We start from the raw sequence: 19,424 nt of genomic DNA, 5'->3' as shown, positions 1-19,424 counted from the left end.
CCTACTTCTTCGGTCCCCTGCGCCATTGGCCCTTTTTCCTGATCCCAGGACACAGGCAGCAGAGCTGGATGGCATAACAGCCTCTCAGTTCCCCAGGACATACACACTTTCACTCATGCCTAATGCTTTCACAAATGAACGATGGACATCCCCAAAAAAAAAAGAATTTAGTACTGGCCCTTTTTTGTGGATTGCATCACTTTTGAAATGAGCCACCCGAAGAGGAGCGCACTGGATGGTGTGAGATGGATGGTCAGACACTTCAGCCGTTTCCTACATCAGCCAATTGTTTCCCTGCCTGTGTGTGTGTGGGGGGGGGGGGGGGGGGGGGGGGGGGGGGAGGAGAATCTGAGACGAGAACAGCTACTTGTTGGTTTTTGCGTCCTTCCTCCTTTTACTTTCTCTTTTTCTCTTGGCCTGCTGTGGGATGGAAGATCCCTCTGTTGCTGCTGCTGTTGCTGCTGCATCTGCACTTAAGCAAACCTCAAAGCGAGTCAAGCCATCAACCAACACAACCCTATTTGCTGAGCAACAGTAGAGCTTTGTGGCTCGCCTCCTAGTTGACAGTAAGTTATGAGCCCTTTGTGAGCAGGAGAAGGAAAACAGAGATCGGAATTTGGCAGGAACATAATAATACAGAATTCTCCTGTTCATGGAACCTGAAATTTTCATGGAAACAATTGAGCATTGTTGAAGGAGAGAAAAGCAACGGTGACAGATGAAATATAGAGTGGGGCCCCCTTTCTTTTCCTTTTTTTGTCAAACGATAAACAAAGCGCTATTCAGGCCTGGCCCATTCTGTCATTTATAAAGATAACTTCTTCTGTGCACTGGAGAATTTGCAAATGGCTGCACTTCAACAAATCGAGTGTAACATCTCTCACAGTTGCCAGAAAAGTGAGCTAAGGAGCTAGTGTCGGGGTGCCAAACAGAAGTGAAGGGACACATCCCAAGTTACCAAAGAGAGACAATATGTCTGTAGGGAGCATAGACGTTTCAAAAGAGAAGGGAATTTAAAAAGGAGAAAGCAAGGTCTCCCGAGCTAAAAACAAAATTAAAAAGCACCACAATGTCAGACTTTTGTCCAAATACTCAAGGGAAATGGCATTTGAAGGAGCAATTTTGCAGAGGGCAGGAAAAGCATTGGTAATGGTCTGAATGGTTTATGAAGGGGTGGGTGTGGGGCATTGTACTGTATGGCAGGGGAACTATGGGCCTCAGTCTTTGGTCTTGCCACCATGAGGTCATCATTGGCAACTTCAGTGCCCGGCAGAGCTGAAGTTTGCTACAACTGCTGTCAGTTTGGACATCTGGAACGTCGACACACGGTTGCCCACTTTCTCCGTCACTGTCCATGTTGGTTCTATTTAAGTTTTTTCCCCCTAATGTAAAACGCTTCACAAGTCCCGCTCACCAAATTGGCAAATTTGAAATGTCCACAGAAAAGAAAAGCAGTTTGTTCTCCTTTGACTCACGTCTCATAAATGGATTTCTGTAGCTCAGTGGGGAGAAATAAGGGAATTACCTTCTACACTGTTGTAATTAAGCTGCTCTATTCTTATTCTACAGGCTGAAAGGACAACAGCGCATTAGCTACAGCTAGACCCACCTCTAATTCATTAGTGTTTTCCCCCTCTCGCGTCTATTCTTTTTCTCCTTCTGAATAAATTAATGGTATTCACTGTGCACTCTCACACAAGGGAAGGCGCACAAACGTGTCTCCCCGTGTGACAACCGGACTCCTTTTCCCTCTTTGTCTTTGGGCCCTCTTGTCTTTTTTTTTAAGGGCTGTGAGAAGAAGGGCTAAGATAGAACAGGGGAGGGGAGAGAGAGAGTAGCCACGTTTTATGTGACACGTCAATGGGAAAATCAAAACAGGGGTAGTTCATTTGCTCCACCCAGATGAGGCCATCTAGCAGAGCCATGATGAATAGGGGTCAGGCAAGCCACACCTCAAAGATTTATGATTAAGGCTTATTATGTTGGGAAACTGACATTGATTGCTGATTTAAACCACTGAAACCAATTAATTTGCCAGTGCTGAATAGAAAGCATGGTCAACAGTGTGTGTCATTCTGACAGGTTAGACGGGAAGAAGCCGAGCAAAAGTGAAGGACTAAATGAATGGCTGGCAGCCAGCTCTGTTTGGAGGTGGTTAAAAGTTACCATGAGTGATTGACAGCTGATACCAAAAAAAAAAGAAAGAGAACGAGAGGAGAGATGAGATCTGAGGAGCAAAACCCGGAACCCCAGGCCACTGATCTGAGTAATTGCCCAAAGATTTGATTCACAGTAGACATGTACAAGCTGCTGTTTTAGCAATGCTAAGATGGTTTCCGTTCATGGGCCCGGCACTGAGAAAAGCAGAGTAAATGAATGTGAAACGTAGCGCTAATAAAACCAGAGAGCTGACAGACACGGTTGAACAGGAAAACGTGCTGTTTTTCCACTCCGGAGGAAGCGGGCACTGTAGTGGATTAGATGCTGACTGAAACACAAAATGCTTCAGCTGTCTGTTGATAACCACGTGTCCGACCACTCACACTGTGCTTCCACTCTTCTCTGCATTTGTCAAAAGCAATGCACTAAAAAAAAGCCACAAGTTGATATAACCACCGCTATCTAATATCCGAGTGATTTTTGTGCAACGTTCACAACAAATGCCACATTATGATCGGCTGTGTGTTATTTTCCTCTGTGGTTGTCGGGGGGTAAGCTTGTGTTAATTTCCTTCTTCTCTGTGTTAGTTTCTCTTTCACTCGTTTGCTCGCTCGCTCAGAAGACACATGCAGCATGACAGTGCTTCAAAATGAAATCATTAACTAAATTGCTTTCTTAAAAAGCCACAAGTGTGCAGCAGGATTTGTGTGTGTCTGTGTGTGTGTGTGTTTGGCTGTGGGCTATGGGCCTCTGGTTCCCAGGCAGCCTCTGCCCCGGCTCTGTTGTGGTTCCCTGCCACCGCACTCATTATGCTCAGCCTCAGCACAGCACGGTGCAGGGCTGCGGCTCGCCTCGCCTCACTCACTGGGCTACTAGGAAATAATCTGGTAATCTCAAACTACTCCTCCATTTCAACCGGGGGCCCCATTCACACAAAGAGAACCATTGTCCCAGATCATTTATGACCTCCCTTTGGATCTCAATCAGAGAATCAATCAAAAACACTTTAAACAAATATGGTTTTATATTTATACTCGAAGGGAATTATCTGCTGAGCTAACGTATGATTTCATGCAACTATGGTATCGAACAATATTTTCTCTTTTTGACATTTCAAAATTCTAATTATTAAACTAATTTTGGGGGAAATATCCATGATCTGCAGATGTCTATGAAAAGTGATTTTAAATGCATTAATAAAGAAATACACTTGTGAAACTTGCACACAGTAACACTTCTAGATAAATGCACTCAGACATTATGTAACACAATCAAACAGATAAAATACAAATTTAACACAACTTTTTGGGAGACTTTATCATCTGCCCGAGGCAGACTTCAGCAAACAAAGCAAACAGAAAGGAAGGCAAACAGGGAGTGAAGGCCAGACAAATATTTGATAAGACGATAGGGACCGAAGCTGCCTGACAGGGTAGCTGAGGACCCCACCTACACACACACACACACATTCACAAACTCACACAACTGCACACACACCTAACCCTCACTCCCAACAGTCTATCTGCTCTCCTCTGAGCTGAAGGTAGCAGATGTGTCTTTCACAGCCTGGAGAGTGTGTGTAACCAATCTGCAAACAATAGCTGGAACTTGACAAAGGTCGATCCACTTGCAACACACTGCTTACAGTAAAGGGCAGTCAAATCCCATTGGTTACTTTGGTAAGCCATGCCCTTTAGCTTTTTTTTTTGTTTAACTTTATAAACCAATAAGACTTTGAATTTAAACACAGTCCATAACTTGTGTACTTTCTGTGAGTGTCAAGGCCCATTAGTCAGCCGTTATAATGCCATTTGAGCTTCTGTGTAAGCTCCTTAACAAAGTTGAAGTCACCTTTTTGACCTCCTGTTAAGCTAACAGTTGGTGTAAACATGTTCAATCCTATTAACCTAAGAATATACAAGGAAGCGGGTAAAGTGCCACAGTGCCCCGTGTTAAAAGCTCGCTCTGAGTCTTAATTACAACGGACACCCATGACAGTGGAAAAAGATCCAGCAGCGGTCCTGCCTCTAATACCTGCCACTGGGACCGAGTGCGAAGTAATTACACATCACAACCAGATCAATGATGCTTTCGTTTTATTTATGTTTACAGCTAGTTTAAGGATGTTTTGGTCAGTGGCATTAAACACATTTCAAGTCATAATTTAAATAATCTGCTGTAAATTAAGATTATGAAGAACATGTTTGCTCTTGAAAGTGTTGCAAGGTCTTCAATTTTACAAAAAACTAAAATCCAAACTCTACTCCGATGTAAAAAAGGGATTTAAATATTTTTTGATGGAATAAGTGACGTAAGGTGAAGAGAATTAAATAAAGGTGATGAACATTCCGAATATTTTATTCTAGAGACTCGAATGGACGACCAGGCAAACAGAAGGGGCCAATCTGGACAGAAGAGGCAGAACATGTTCAGCATGAGCTCATCAACTATTTGGGTGTGGGCAAAAAGGCCCCAGAAATATGTTATGATGCCAACATCTGTGATTCAACATATGTACTATTAGTAGTATTAATATCTATGTGTATGCAGTATTTGTTTGCATAAAACATCCCGATTACCACAAATACAAAGACCTCAGCAGTAATTGCGGCCACAAGGTGAACATTACATGACGTGATCTACAAAAGCCTTTGTATCTATATTGTCTGCAGGTCTGTGTACTGGGGATCGTGTTGGGCAGATCTTGTGCCGTCTATAAACCGTCCTCTGGTGTCAGCAGGGCAGCCGTCCAGCGTCAGCCAGGCATATCAGCTATAAATGGCAGATACATCACTAGAGCACGGGCTAAAAATACAGGGCCCTGCTTTCTGCCATTTCCCTGTATTCTCAATTGTGTGTGAAACCTTAGCGGAGAAACCCTGTACGAGCAGCTTTATGAGGAAAAAGGAATCTGTGTTGGTTTTGGACGTGATGAAAAGCAAGTCAGAAATCCTCCAGCAGTCTGACAGCAAAATGCAAAAAAAGTTTACCATGAGAGACATTTGTTTTTTTCTTTTTGCATGCAAGCCAGGTTTTAAGAAAGCTCTCTAAAAGCTATCAAAAGTTTCAGAATTTCCCACATCCCCCTCCTGTGGGTGTGCCTGTAAAGTGCTTCACTCCCCTCGCTTGAAAAGCTCTAAGGGATTGCATCATGGGACGGGGGTGTAAGACGATGGTAGCAACATAGTGTAACATGAGGGAAATACCTCATATTGGTGGATTCATAAACACCTTGTGTACTGGCTGGCTGGACACTCAGACTGGTCTGCGCTGCACCGGCTGTAATGCCTGAGCTGAGTTTGCCCAGTGCCAAGTCCTGTCACTGGTCTGAGAGTCGTTCAGAGGCAAGTACACACACTACCGCACATTGTGAACAGGCGCTCACACTCCCAGTAACAGGGATTACAGCGTGGCTCTGTTTTAATCGAGTCCCAGCCTTTGTGGTGTCTGTTCTGTTGTGTCTGTCTAGGAGCATACATTGTCCCTCTGTCATCAGAGTGGGTCTTTATCAGAGACCCTCGCTGGAGACAGTTGGAGTTGATGCATCATGAACCGCACACCGAGAGTCAGCAGCGATCTGCATATTCAATAACTTCCGTAATTACATGCGCAATTCATCGGATGGGATGTGATTGCAGGGGAAGTGGAAGAGAGAGGAGCAGAGAGGTCTGATTCCTGGAGGACTAAAGTCTAATCACAAAGCTAACATGATAATTGAAATCTAAATTGAAAGGCTTAGCTTTCAGGCAGAGTGTGTCAGACGTGGAGTGTGGAGGCGCTAGTGAGAGCGAGTGAAAGAGCGGCGGGAAGAATACGATTTTAACAACAAGTGTTCGACATGAGCATTTATAACATAAAGCTTAAAGGGACAGTTCACCCAAAATGAATTTTTTCCTGCGATATACAAATATCCTCACGAGAACTGCAGCAGTAACTAGGAGGAGACATTTAACGTTCAGCTGTTCACCCATGAAACTCTGAGTGTTTTGTGGACTCAAGCATCCCATTTCTCTGGGTTTGAACATCGTTGGAAACATATAAATTGACATTTTATATCTTTTAAGTCGTTCATTACTGAAAAGTGATTTAGATCGAACCTTTACCTTTTCATGTTGTATCCAACAAGAAAAATGAGCTCCTCCGTTTTCTGTCATTTTCAGTATAACGCGTCACTAACAAATAAGAGGTATTGAAAAGAATAATCCAGGGAAAATGTGCATCTGTTTTTCCTCATCACAGTCATGGCCTGGTCATGGAGCTTGTGACTCAAAGGGCATTTCAATAATTGCTCAATATTCCACACCATCATCCCTCTTTGCTTGAGTGGACTTTACGCTGCAGTCTTTAAATTCCTGTTTTTCAAAAGGTGACTGCAATTACTGCTCGGCAACAATTGTGAATAAAAGGACAGTTTGTGTGCATTGAAGAGAAGAAGAGAAACCTCCTCAGCTCACAAGGAAGTGTTTAACCACCTTAGATGTTCATTTATCCTTTTAACCTCCGACACTTTGTAACAAATACAAGAACCTGAATAAAGAAAACACATCCTAAGGAGTTTTAAATAATCATAGACTCAATTTGCTTTGTATCTTATAAGAGGACGTATTGTGTTGAAGCTGTCCTCCGTTTTATCTCAAACCCCGGTGCTGTCTTCACATTCAGTTCTCATGTTTTACTCTACCCAGCGGAGGAACTGAGGAAACGAGACGACGCAGATAAGTCCTTGTCCGATTCCTCCCCTCCTCCCCTACTCCGCTCCTCCCCTCCTCCCCTCCTCCCGACCACAGGATTCATATTCATCCCTCAATAACGTTTAATTAGTAATGCCAAATTCATTAACCTTACTGCTGTTACGCTGGCCTCAGCCATAAATTAGCTTAATGTGAGCAGACGTATTGCAGCTGTAATAAGGGACATAAAACTCAGAGAGAAACACATACTGTTCCTCCTTGGATCACAGTCATGGATCATTATAACTCACCAAGGTTTTTAGAGCGGGAGCTTTCTTTTTCAGACTCGCAGCTCTTGACAGCACTTAACTATCGGCCTATCAAACTTGCTCTGTATTCACGCCTCGGAAACTTGTTTTAGTGCTGGTTGAAATAAAAACAATATTATGGAAATGCATTACTCATGACGGCCATTACTTTCATCACCACTTGTCACCTCACAGATGTCAATGCTTAGACTCAAACACGGAGGCTGTAACATCATTGAGCATTTAATTGAAATAAAAAGAAGCCGAGAAAGGATGTGAATGAAAGTCAAGAGTGAACTGCTTGATTATTACAGTGGTTTTGAGATTCATGTACGAGTCCCCCCCACTCCCTGGTGATCTCGCCTAGCAATTCACACCAAAGAGTCTATTAGGCCTGGATCCCATTTTGTTGTTAAAAAGGGACTTGTCCTTTCAGAACACTCACTTCCTTGCTTTCTGTTTTTCGAGCATAGGTGGTGGAGGAACACAAGTTCATTGTTCCCGTGCAAATGGAAGTTGGAGTTACCAGGGTAACAGCTCTAATCCTTCTCTTTTCTTCTTTTTTTAACCACTTTTTTCATATTAACAGCCTATCAAGTGCTACCTTTAAAGTCACTGGCAGGAGTGCTCACCCACTTTTAATTAGCTGTGATTCTGTTTGCCAGGAGACAGAATGATGAGCTAATCGAAATTTACGAAAATAATGATGTACCGCAAGCAGCTCCTTCTTTCTCCCGAGTCCCGCTCCAAGAATAACAATAATGAGGCCATTATCGGGGATTGCACTTTAAAACACTGTCCTGCCACCAAAACAGAGGACATAATTGTTCTGGCTCTTTCCATACAATCAACAACCCATTGTTGATGACTTGAGAACTAAGGGAGCAAAGAATGGGCGCCATAAAGATTGCTCTGTGCTGCCTTGAAGATCTTGTACAAAGTGTCCACAGAGGAAGGACCTCGATAGACTAATGATTTGTTAATAAGGGCTGCGGTTGAAGACAACTGTCTTGCTTTGCAAAAAAAAAAAAAAATCTCCTGTTTGCTTTTGGTTTGGTTTTTCCCGCTCAAATAAGCCCGAAGACAGATTGGAGGAGGAGCAAGGCTGAGCGTCACACAGGCTTGTGTGAAAGGTCCTGAACAGCTATTTACATAACTTCAAGTAAAACTGATCTCAGAAGGTAAAAACAATGTGTGTTTGTCCTCTATGAAAAGACAAAAAGTTGTTATTGAATAATGTAATATGTGACCAGTGCTTCAATATATATTTCTAAAAAAGTCGGTTTAGTTGATAAATTAAAACATCCCTGATCCATGAGAGTGAATTCTTATAAATGTTTGAAAATGAAATATTTTGTTTTAAGTTTCACGTCTAAACTTGGTGGGTGAGAGCTCAGCTGGATTGTACAAACACCTCTTAGCTGTGCTCATTGTAAAAGAGCGAGAGAGACAGAGCTCGAGGGCAGGAGGAATGCTAAGTGGGCCCCTTAGCCTAGTCAACCTTCAGTGGGTTTCATTTATCTTCATCTTGTTAGACTAAATTAATTAACAATCTCAATGTTACACACTTTCTCCTTTCATTACATCAAATAATGGCAGAAATGGAGGGGGAGGTCCTGCCCACTGGGAGTAGACAGAGACTGAAGACATCTCTCTCTCTCTCTCTCTCTCTCTCTCTCTCTCTCTCTCTCTCTCTCTCTCTCTCTGCTTATCGCTCTCTGTATTCTGTCTCTCTTCCTTCCCCTTTCTCTCTCTCACTATCTTGCCCTTTCGCTCCCCTTCTTTCTTTCTCTCTCTCACTCACGCGCAAATTTGCTCTGTCTCTTCGACTGCATAAACAAAAACCCGTAAAACGTCTTCCGTATAAGCACATGAAAAATTGATCTCAACTTAAAACGCTTCTTCTCTCCAACAAAGACGCTCACAGCAGCATGGGCAGAAATAATTGTCTATTACAGACAAGTTTTGCTTTTCTTTCAGAAGCACTCAGAACTTGACTTGCATTATTTTTATGAGACACAATCTTGTGCAAAAAACATGAAGTTTACACTCCAAAAAGAGCGTGGTGTATTTTTCACGACTCGCTGTACGCATGACTCAAAACCAAACTCATGACTCATTACAATAATGAAAAGCCCATCCTGTGTGCTACTGAGATATGACATACAGGATAAAAAGTCAATAACATCTGCTCATCGGGGCAGAAATGTAGGAGCATGTTCAGAAATCCCCCTTTGACCTATTTCAGCTGCTTGAGAAAAGACACTGGAATTCTTCGGCGGAAGAATGTTTAACTGCCACATCCATCCAGACCGTGTGTTTCGATCCTTTTCTCCACTTTCACCCCCACCCCCACTCCTCAGCCCACTCCAGGACACAAGTCTTATCCAAGCAAAAAGGGCTAACCCTCAACCAAAGCCCTGCCTTTAATCTCAGCCTGATTGTTGAGGCCTCCAATCTCCAGCCAGCGTGCGTGATATCTTTCTACTGGCACTCCTCCTTTAATTAAAACAGACATTGACAGAAGGATGTGGATTAGCGGTGCAATAATGTGTTTACTCAGAATAATCACAGTGTTTTCTCACAGCTATGAGAACAAAAGGAAATTGTTGAGAAATTGCCAAGGTCAAAGGTCATATTTCTTCTTTTTTTTCTCTGTCTCTCTCTCTATCTTCCTCTCCTTCTGTTGTGAATTTGATATGAGATTGAATGTACAAATATCTGCTGGTGAATTTAAGATCCCACCGCTTCACATACAGGACCCCGATCACACATCTTCAGCACAGGGAGTTATCACCAAACTGGTTCTGACAGGTGGTGAGAGTTAAACACTGTCATCCACTTTGTAGCCTTACTCCAAAGATTGTGGAAATGAGCTTAGCCAGTGTGTTCTCTAACATGTAACGTGTTCTATAGCTGGATAAGTCTTGTCAAGCCATAGCACACACACACCACCAAATAAATCTGTGTCATAGATAAAACAGCTACTGTACATTTTTGCATTATTTAATTGATTTATTTACTGCAGCAGAGAGTAAAAATAAAAAGTGTGTGTTAATATATATACTTAATACATATATATGTGAATTCATGTTGAAGAGATGGCACTTTAATTAATTGGATATTAAATTAAACAAATATCAGTCACATATTCCTATGTGAAAATGTCATAGATGGATAGATTCACAGTATGATTCTGCAGGATTACGTTAAACTTAAATTACTGAATAAATAAATGTAAATCCATGAGAGATTTTCCTATTGAATTCCACTGTTACACTTCGACTCGTGAGGGAGTAATTGCATCAAATTGTCCTTTCTTTTTAAAATGGCCCCCCAACAGTTCTGAGAGAAGAAAAAAAAAAAACGCTGTTAATTTAATCAAATAAGTGACCTTTTGAAAAAGGAATCAAAGAGGATTCATTAGCTTTAGTAAAGTTTGGCTGACAGCAGCTTTGAAAAGCAGATGCTGCTGCTGTGGCTTCTAATGAGCCAACCCCTAATTAGGGAGCAACACTGTAGCCTAGAGAAGGTGGTTGACTAGGAAAGGAGCCAATGGTAAATACGCTCTCTTATTTACTTCCTCTGTGTGTAATGACAGCACACATTTTTAATTAGAATCACAGGAAGGGTAAAGACAAAAAAATGTAAATCTTTATGTTGGGGTGAATACAAACACAGAGCACAACAGGAAGCAACAGCACATCACTAGACCAATATACCAGCGACTGCCTCACCCCGACATCCGTGATTAGGGTGGTTAGTGAGGGGGGTGGGGTGGGGGGGGGGCAGATGGGGGAGAGTGGTCAGACAAAAGCATGCAGCAGTGTAAAGACACAGAAAGCCTCATCTGCAGGTTCTTTAAGGTGTATGTGTATGTGCGTGTGTGCGTGTGTGTGCTTGTGTGTGGACAGCTCATCTACATGTGTATGTGCTTTCAGTCTGACTGGAGGATTTCAGGGTGAGCGTGCCAGTCAGCCACAAACTACGTGAACACAACTGTAACACACAGCTTGGGTAAATATGTTCGAAATCCATGTTTTGACAGTGTTCAAATACACAGACGCACACACAGGACAAAGTCTACAGCTGACAATGTATCAGAAAGTACCCCCCCCCCCCCCCCCCAACCCCCAAAAAGTTAACCCATCATATACCACCCCTGCCCCAATCTGTGGTCCTAAAAGGCAACAACGGAAATGAAACTAACCTCAGTAAAAAGCTGCTACGTAGAAAGCCCTCCATGTCAGCGTGCAGGGTTCTGGCAGGAGAAATCACAGAGAACCATTTTCACAATGAAACGAGTGATAATCAAGAATCAGAACAAGGAAGGCAAAGGGAGGGAAGGAGGGAAAGAGAAAAGGAAAGAAAGAAAAACACAGAGCATACATCTTCGTCCTGTAATAAGGCATGTCTTTAATTAAAGCAGAAATATGGCTAAGAACCCATCCTCTTTTCTATTTTTTTTTTTTATGAACTGACATCATTAATTATACCTCTTTCCATCGAGGGAGTGGATTTGCATACAACATCGGTTTGCACTGAGAGCCTGATGATATGTTTGCATCAAATAAACTCTGCCTACTGATCTCCATACAGTCTTTTTCCACGGCTGTGTGCAGATATATACATGTACATCCAGCATCCGTAAACCACAGATCCCAGAGCAACCCCAAGTCTGTTCAGAGTAGCCAACGGTGGTCCAGCTGCAGCCCATGTGTAGCGAGGGTGCTGTGGCTTCTGGGAGCCCGGCCGCAGGGGACCCAAGCTGGGACTCAGCGCCAGTGAGGCAAAAGGATGTGGTCATGATGTCACTGCTTGCAGGGGTCGCTCAGAAGCCTTAGCCACAAAATACTGGAGACACATGGCTAAAAATGACTTACAACAGGTTTCCATTAGCCTATGTTATTGGTCCGTGTGCCGTATACTTTTATTGTGTTAAGACTGGTTGGAGATTGATTAGGATTTCTATGTGCTTTGTCTTTAGAGGCAGAAATGAGCAGCAACTCCAAATAACTATTTGTAAGTGGAACTTTTGTCAGTGGTTGAAATTTAAATATCTCAGTATTCAAAACTAACCAGATAATCAGCGTCTGAAATATGGATATCTTACAAAAACATGTTCAGCAATAGAAGAAATTATTTCACCGCGACAGTTCATCATTTTGCCGGATTTTGTTTCAATTTGATCATTTTGAATTTCAAGACCTACAAAGTCCCTCTTAACACCAATGGAAGAAAAAAGACATTTCTCTGAACTTTCCCTCATGCACATCATCATGAAATAACACCGAACACAACAGCAAATTACATCTCAGCCCTTAAACACCTTAAGTTTTAGTGACATGGGTGTAATTTGGCGTTTTCTCCCCTTGCTCTCTTGGCTTATGAGACAAAGCCTCTGAGAGAATGGAAAGAATGAGCTGGGCCCAAGGACACTGTGCCTTTCAGTCTGGCCAGCACTTAGCGAGGCAGTGAATCCACAAGGCCCAGAGGGCTCAGCCGAGACTTTTCTCACAATAAGGTGTCTGGGGAGGCGGGAGTGGCATGGCCAGGGGCGCTGCGGCCCTGCTCTTTTCTCCACTCAGCTTGGCCCGGTGCACATAATACCATCCCCATGCCACAGCACACGGAGCCAGTGACAACGTGAGAAAACAACCGTCAACCAGAGCAGAGCAGATCAAGCGTGTCTCCTCACTTCTCTGAGTGCAAAAAGCACACATACTGTGGTCAGGCGCACACAAACTACAACAATACCCACACTAATGTCAGTTCACCCTGAACTTATAACACAAGCAAACACATTGACATTCTACAAATGGAATAAGAGGAGAAGCAGTATTTAGTTTGATGCAGATACAAATGGATGTGTAGCCACACAGAGCACTGGTTTTTATTTTCTAAATGTGTGTTCATTCACTGACACCTGCATCCTTCAGCAGTTTTACCATCAGTTCAGCAGCAGTAGAGAAAATGACATAGATTAGTCCGTGCTCGGTTTCTATCTTTGTCTTTGGTCATATTCCACAAGCCTTGTTCTTTCGCTCTGTGTGTGCTGGTGTTTCCTCAGCTGTGCCTGCTGTCTACGGTCCCATTGTGGTCAGAAACAACTGAACTTAGCCTATGGAAGCAAAGGTGCGGTTTGGAGAGCAGATGACCAAACTCAGGAAAATGTGACTGAGCCACACTGTATTTGCTCGTCCCTGAACACAAAAATACAAGAATGTCTTTAAATTAAGGTTAGGCCACAACTCAAGGGCAGGCGTTTTTTCAGCGAAAGAGAAGCAGGGAGGATAGGCATCACTAAGTTGGCCTGGACCAGTCTGAGCAGCACGGCAGCCCTTTCGAAGAATGAGCCTCTGCCAAAACCTGCCTCTGCCTAACCAAGTCTCCCGCCATCTGCAACAAATGTGCTCTATTAAAGCAGTACCATATGGACAACAAGCTAGCTATTAACACGGCTTCAGCACATCCCCTTAACCTAGCCCAGATTTCAAACTTCCAGTCAAATTGACTGCTGATTTAATGCACCGCCAGCAGCCATGTGGGTCTTGGCACGAGACAGAGCTCTCAGCCTTCAGTCATTAACAGGCTCACATAGTGCGCAGCACACAGCGAGACACAGAAGTTAGCAGCACAGATCCAACCAGTAACTACATCCCAGGTTACTCTGTGTATCCCTTAAACAAACCCATATGAGAAAATAGCCATATCCACAGAGGAGGATACAGAGAGCAACAGTCTGTGCTGATCCAGGAAGTCCAACTTTCTTAGGACGAGTAAACCAGGGCTCAGAACTCTCTGTTGTACTGAGTGGAAACAAGCTTATGAAGTAGATCTACCCACAGCGCTGCTGCAGTGGCAGCCTAACTGGTGGCTTATGTCTCAGTTCTTCCACAGTGATGGAGAGTGCGTTTGCTCCCTTCGTGTGGATCCAAAATGGCAGTGATTAACCCCTCGGGGTGCAGGGGGGGGGACACTTCAATCCCTGCAGGCCGGACGGCCATGTTGACGCCTCTGCGCTCTCTGAGTCATGTGTGGATCCACCCTCTGCTCACAAAGCAACGCTCTCTTCTCAACCATGACGCCACGGCTATGAGCCCTCTGTTCTACGACCCAGAGACAACTCACACACACACACACACACACACACACCAAATCAATTACAGTTTTGTGGTTTTAACCCGACTCCAAAGTTCAGTAAATTTTGTTTGTTTATTTTTTCTCCCCCTGTCTCAGCTGCTTAGATACTGTACATAATTAGAGTGGAAACACATGACTACTCTCTGAAGCCTGAATGTATACAGTGCTGGGGATTTACAGCATTTACCGAAACTTAGTAAAAGTCTGAATACTTTTTATTTGTATGTCATATTTTTTTCCATAGCAATTTGTCTAAACAGACTAGCACAATAATTATCTGATTAGAAGATATATTGGTATTTTTACATTCAGTTTGGAAATATATAGATTATTGTTCCTCGTTATTATTTTCCTAATTTTCCTAATAATTATTTGACATTATATTATTGATAATGCTGGACTGCAGCTTGATTTAAAGTGTCATAATGAATAAAAAATAGTTTTAAAGCTTAAATATAAAACACAGGAAAGACAAGAATTGTCCCAGCATCTGTGCAAGTATCGTGTCCCTATGCAAATTGAAGCGAGAAGCTAAAGACTGTCTGATGACAGGCTAATTAAATAAGCCTTTCAGTGCTCTCAGTGGAGCGGGGGGACGTGTGAAAAGGTACTGACTGTTGGCTCGAGAGGGGGGGATCCTGGAGAAGATCCCCACATCCCAGCAGACACCTCTACGCCAACTCAACACCCAATCACATAACGTGTGGTGATACCTGGTCCAAGTGTCCACACACACACTGACATACATGCACACACACCCAGAGTGTGCACACACACACAGAAACACATTATGCTACCTTTACTAATGGCAATTGTGTCCGTATGACCCCTTCCCTCATCACTTTACACAGTCACACACACATGCACACCGACACACACGCACCTCAGTCACGCACACACACGCACCTCAGTCAGAGCTGCCAGATGAGTAGTGAATTAATTTGTGTGAGCCACTCCAACATTAGGAAGGTGTGTTGAAAGGTGTCTGCTCATGTTTCAAATTAAACGCGCTGCTGGTCAGCATTAGCACCTCGCCACCCGTCGGCAACTGACACTTAGGGGGTGGGGGGGGATGGGGCGGAGGGGAGGGGAGCCCATCCGCCGTTCACACTGGAATAATTAGAACATGTCAGGAAGAATTAATTTCCTCATTTTTCAAAAGGATACACAGAAATTACCATGTTATTATATGACAGGGTCCCTGGGAGGATTGGATTAAATTTGATTTCTTGCGCAGCCCACACAACAAATTAAAGTCATAAATAAGATGGAAAGAAGCAGGGCACAGAGCATATGTTTATGGCAATGAGTGAAGCCAAGGGACCAGAAACAACTATCTTCATTTCATTTTATTTAAATCAGGCCGACACCGTGTGTCTGAATGACAGCAGTTGCTAATGGGTTGAGATTAGAGGCTCCTTGATATTAACACAGGGATCCAACAACTTCAGCTAAAACGCAAAAGGACGCATGGATGCTACGATCAGACAATTCTCTACCAAATAAGCAGCTAGTGCTCCATCTCAGTTTTACACTACAAAACATTTTCTGTCTGGTTTTTACTTTGTATAAATCCAGCTTCAATTTTTTTAAATACCCCACATTGGTCAGATTCATGTTCAATTCCCTGTTTGAGATTTGCAGGTAACAACATTTCACCCTGTCCCAGTCGCTCACTCGTTAGTCGACGGTTTCGGGCTGAATTCTCTGCGGTGAGTGTAATTCTGATGGACGAATGACATAGATGCCACATTTAAACCACCATAACATTTGCAAATCGACTTTATATAAAAATTTAAGCTTTGTATTTGTGTATACTGGAGGATAAATTTATCCCAATTCGAACGACAATAAAATCTCAAAACAAGAATTACAAAATTTTAAATTCCATCTTTTACTTTAGACGAGATAGATCCCTGTTAAATGAGCACAATCAACTGACCCAATCCAACACCATCCCTTTTCTACGGGGCGCCGATTCGACTTGTTAGCTTACCATCACAATTTAATACTTGCCTGGGAAGAATTTTTCAACTCTTTCAAAATGGCCTGTCATTAGAGCCCAGCACTCCCCTGGGCACCACAAACTTTAAATAATTTGCGAATCAATTAACTGGCTACTCTCGACGCAACAGGGATTTCACACTCCAGGGTCGTGGTGCATTATCAGCTGGAGACGATTCATGGCGTTTTGGGAGAAAAGTTCATGGTTGAAATCATTAATTCATTTAACCGGACTTTTAGTTATGCATTACTTTCCACAGCTGGGGTAGCGAGAAGATTAATGGCGTGTGCTTTGCTCCTGTTTTTCTGTCGGATATATAGCTACTAGGTGTCCTACAGCAAAAGGGAATATACGTTGAGAAACCAGGACAGCAGCCAAATCCATATTAGGTTTTTTTATGCTTATTAGAAGGAAATAATGTCCACAAAAAAAATCCAATACTGCTAACGATAATAATAAGATGAATAATAATGAATTCAGAGGTTAGGTTCTTTTCATGTGGTTCAGTGTAAGGGAACTCAGACGACATCCCACCTCCAAAAAATTACCAACGGTTAAAGCATATTTGAGTTTAAGCACTTCAAATGAGGTCATTCATTCATAACACAAAGAGGAAGCTATTAATTGAATGCAGAGTTTAGGGAAATTGATAAAGTTCAGGAGGGCTCCCCACATTCTTGCCAGGTAATGAAATATGCAACAATTAGTTTTCCGAATTCACACTGGGATCCTCTGAAGTAATTGAGGCTGATGAAATTCAAATCTTTGTAAGGCGATCGAGCGGTCTCTGTTCAGAAACATATTGACCATAATCACTGCAGGGTCAGTCGACTGAAGAGGCCCCATTTGATAAATAATAGATGAAGAATAACCATCCAAAGGTTATTCATTTTCATTTAATCCTGAAGTGCCGTTTATTTAATTTCCGTCGAAAAGGCTCCTCCGCATCCTCCCCTCCAGCGGGGCCATCGATAGACGGCTGAGAGCCGCGAGACCATGTTGCTGTTACTTGTTCCATGAATGGCACGTAATGACAAAGAGTGTACAGTGTGCCGCTATTCAGATGATCTCACATATCCTCAGGTGTTTCCAAATGAGATTGCGCGAGTGTAATTAAACTTGTTCTGTGAGCGGTCCAGACACAAACTAAATTACTTTCTGTCATGTTTGGAGATTAATTAAACCTGTGGGTCAATGGATCTAGATTTCAAATTGTACAAGGATCCAAGTCAGTGTCTCCGAGGAGTGATGTGCCAGTGAATAGGCCGCTAAGGCTTCGAGTAGTGTTTTATTTTCTAACAAAAACTGACAGATGCCTGATAACATTACAGGGACTTGATAACACAACCATTAACACTTCCGCAGTGAGTCCTTACTATTAAAACTTCAGGGGTCAGTTTGATTGACTACCAGAGGACCAACTATTAAATCATTTTTCATATCTGGTTACCTATTTGCACATTGTGTTTAATATTTTGAAGTGAAGTTATGGCTGATAGCAGCTTGAGGGGTTGCTTTGTATCTTGCATGCAGATGTGTGTCTTCATGCTGCAGACAAGCTAGTTTTGACAATTGACACAGCCATACTTTAAGTTCCCATACTGTCGATTCATTTTAGTCTGAATTCGACATCTGTTCGGCTAATATGTGCACATCCAACAGTCAGCCACCATTTGTTTTTTTACTGGGGACCAAGCTAGCGTAGCAGGCTAGCATTCCTTATCTGTGGTTGGCTTTGCAATCAGCCAATCAGAAGAGTATGTATTCTGTCTGAAACGTGATATCTATCCAGAAAGGATCGCGATGTCTTTTATTCATGGCTCTGCGCTGCTTTTATTATGTTTGATTAATTGGAGAATGCTCCCGTGTCTGTAGGACCACGTGAAATGCAACCGGACTAACAGAGTAAGACCATTTTATGAGTTTGAGCCATTCCCAAGAAAACTCAACACCTCTGACATGCGGCCGCTGTGGCAGCTCGCTGGAAGACAGGTGCGTGTTCATCAGAGCAGAAGACGGAGAGCGATGTGAAATGGCATAAATACACAATGGTAAATGGCCATGAACTTTGAATTGAGGGAGACATTTCCCGGCTGTTATTGGAGAGCTTCTCAACCAGATTAATATGACTCCCATGATACCTCCAACTGACATTTGGAAGAAAAGAATAATATCAACTAAGTTCTTCCCCTTTATTTGTTTAATATCTAAGTTTCTTTATTAGATAACCTGCATGAGCAGCGGCTGAGTAAAGGTTGTTAAAGTCATATTATATTGAAGCAGTGAGGACTGTACTTTTCTTTACCCTCTTCTTTTTTTACAGAGCAAAATGCCACCTTTCATTGTGACTGTCTTCCTGTGTTGTCTGTAATGCTTTGAAAATAATCACTTAAACTCATTTTAAACTGATCTACAGGGGACAACCAGAAAAACTTGCTCTTTGACTCTGACCTGGGTCAACTGTAGGTGTAGGAGTCTTTTTGGAGGTTTTAGCCATATTTGTCAAAAAAGACTGAATTTCTAATATGTTTAAGGCCTATGACATTTTTGACCTTATAAAAAAAGGTTCTAACAGGATTTTCTTTCTGTAAGGATTTAAAAACCATTGAGATACTTAAAAATAAAAGATACCAGAAAGCCTAATTTAAGATATAAAGAATAATTAAAGCAAAGCAAACTGGAAGAAGTTGGAGGACCTGATGTTGAAAAGGTCTGTGTGTGACTTTGTGCCTATGTAACTGTCTAATTGTGCATACATTGTGTGCCTGTCAGATTGTCCACCTCATTTGATGCAGGTGTTCAGTGTGGGTGAAAGACAGCAGGGGTCATGTGAGACGTGCCGAGACACAAACAGCTGAAGAGGCAAAGAGATACTTACAAAAACTGATAGACTCTATCCCCAGCTTCCAGCGATCACTGGTCAGTTGATTTTGAATTCATGTAAATAACCTGAAACAAAAGCAAATAAGACAAAAAGGGCATATTTTAATCATCCATTTGAATCAATGTTATTCTTAATTAATATTGTAAAATTAGGATAAAATTCCACCCAGAACGCGACATTCAGACATCATTCATGAGTAGAAAGGCTTCCATTTGATTAAAAACGAACATTGGAACATAGTTCAAATCAACTTA

The 19,424-nt window shown here is 42.4% G+C and overlaps 1 protein-coding gene across 9 annotated transcripts in view; it reads right to left on the bottom strand.

Moving 5' to 3' along the window:
• The window catches only part of sox6 (SRY-box transcription factor 6), a 131,934-nt gene that overhangs the window by 92,615 nt on the left and 19,895 nt on the right, over positions 1 to 19,424 (bottom strand). For 7 of the 9 annotated variants that reach the window (XM_062384860.1, XM_062384884.1, XM_062384891.1 and 4 more), the window contains exons 2-3: positions 19,165 to 19,235; positions 11,349 to 11,399 (exon numbers count right to left, since the gene is read on the bottom strand). In XM_062384860.1, coding sequence (XP_062240844.1) covers positions 11,349 to 11,383 — 35 coding nt within the window. In that variant the 5' untranslated portion in view covers positions 11,384 to 11,399; positions 19,165 to 19,235. The remainder of the gene's footprint in view (positions 1 to 11,348; positions 11,400 to 19,164; positions 19,236 to 19,424) is intronic. The other 2 variants (XM_062384905.1, XM_062384913.1) reach the window with 1 other exon arrangement.

This window comes from Platichthys flesus, chromosome 1 (genome assembly GCF_949316205.1).
Source record: "Platichthys flesus chromosome 1, fPlaFle2.1, whole genome shotgun sequence".
NCBI lineage: Eukaryota > Metazoa > Chordata > Actinopteri > Pleuronectiformes > Pleuronectidae > Platichthys > Platichthys flesus.
This window is presented reverse-complemented; position numbering and strand designations above follow the sequence as displayed.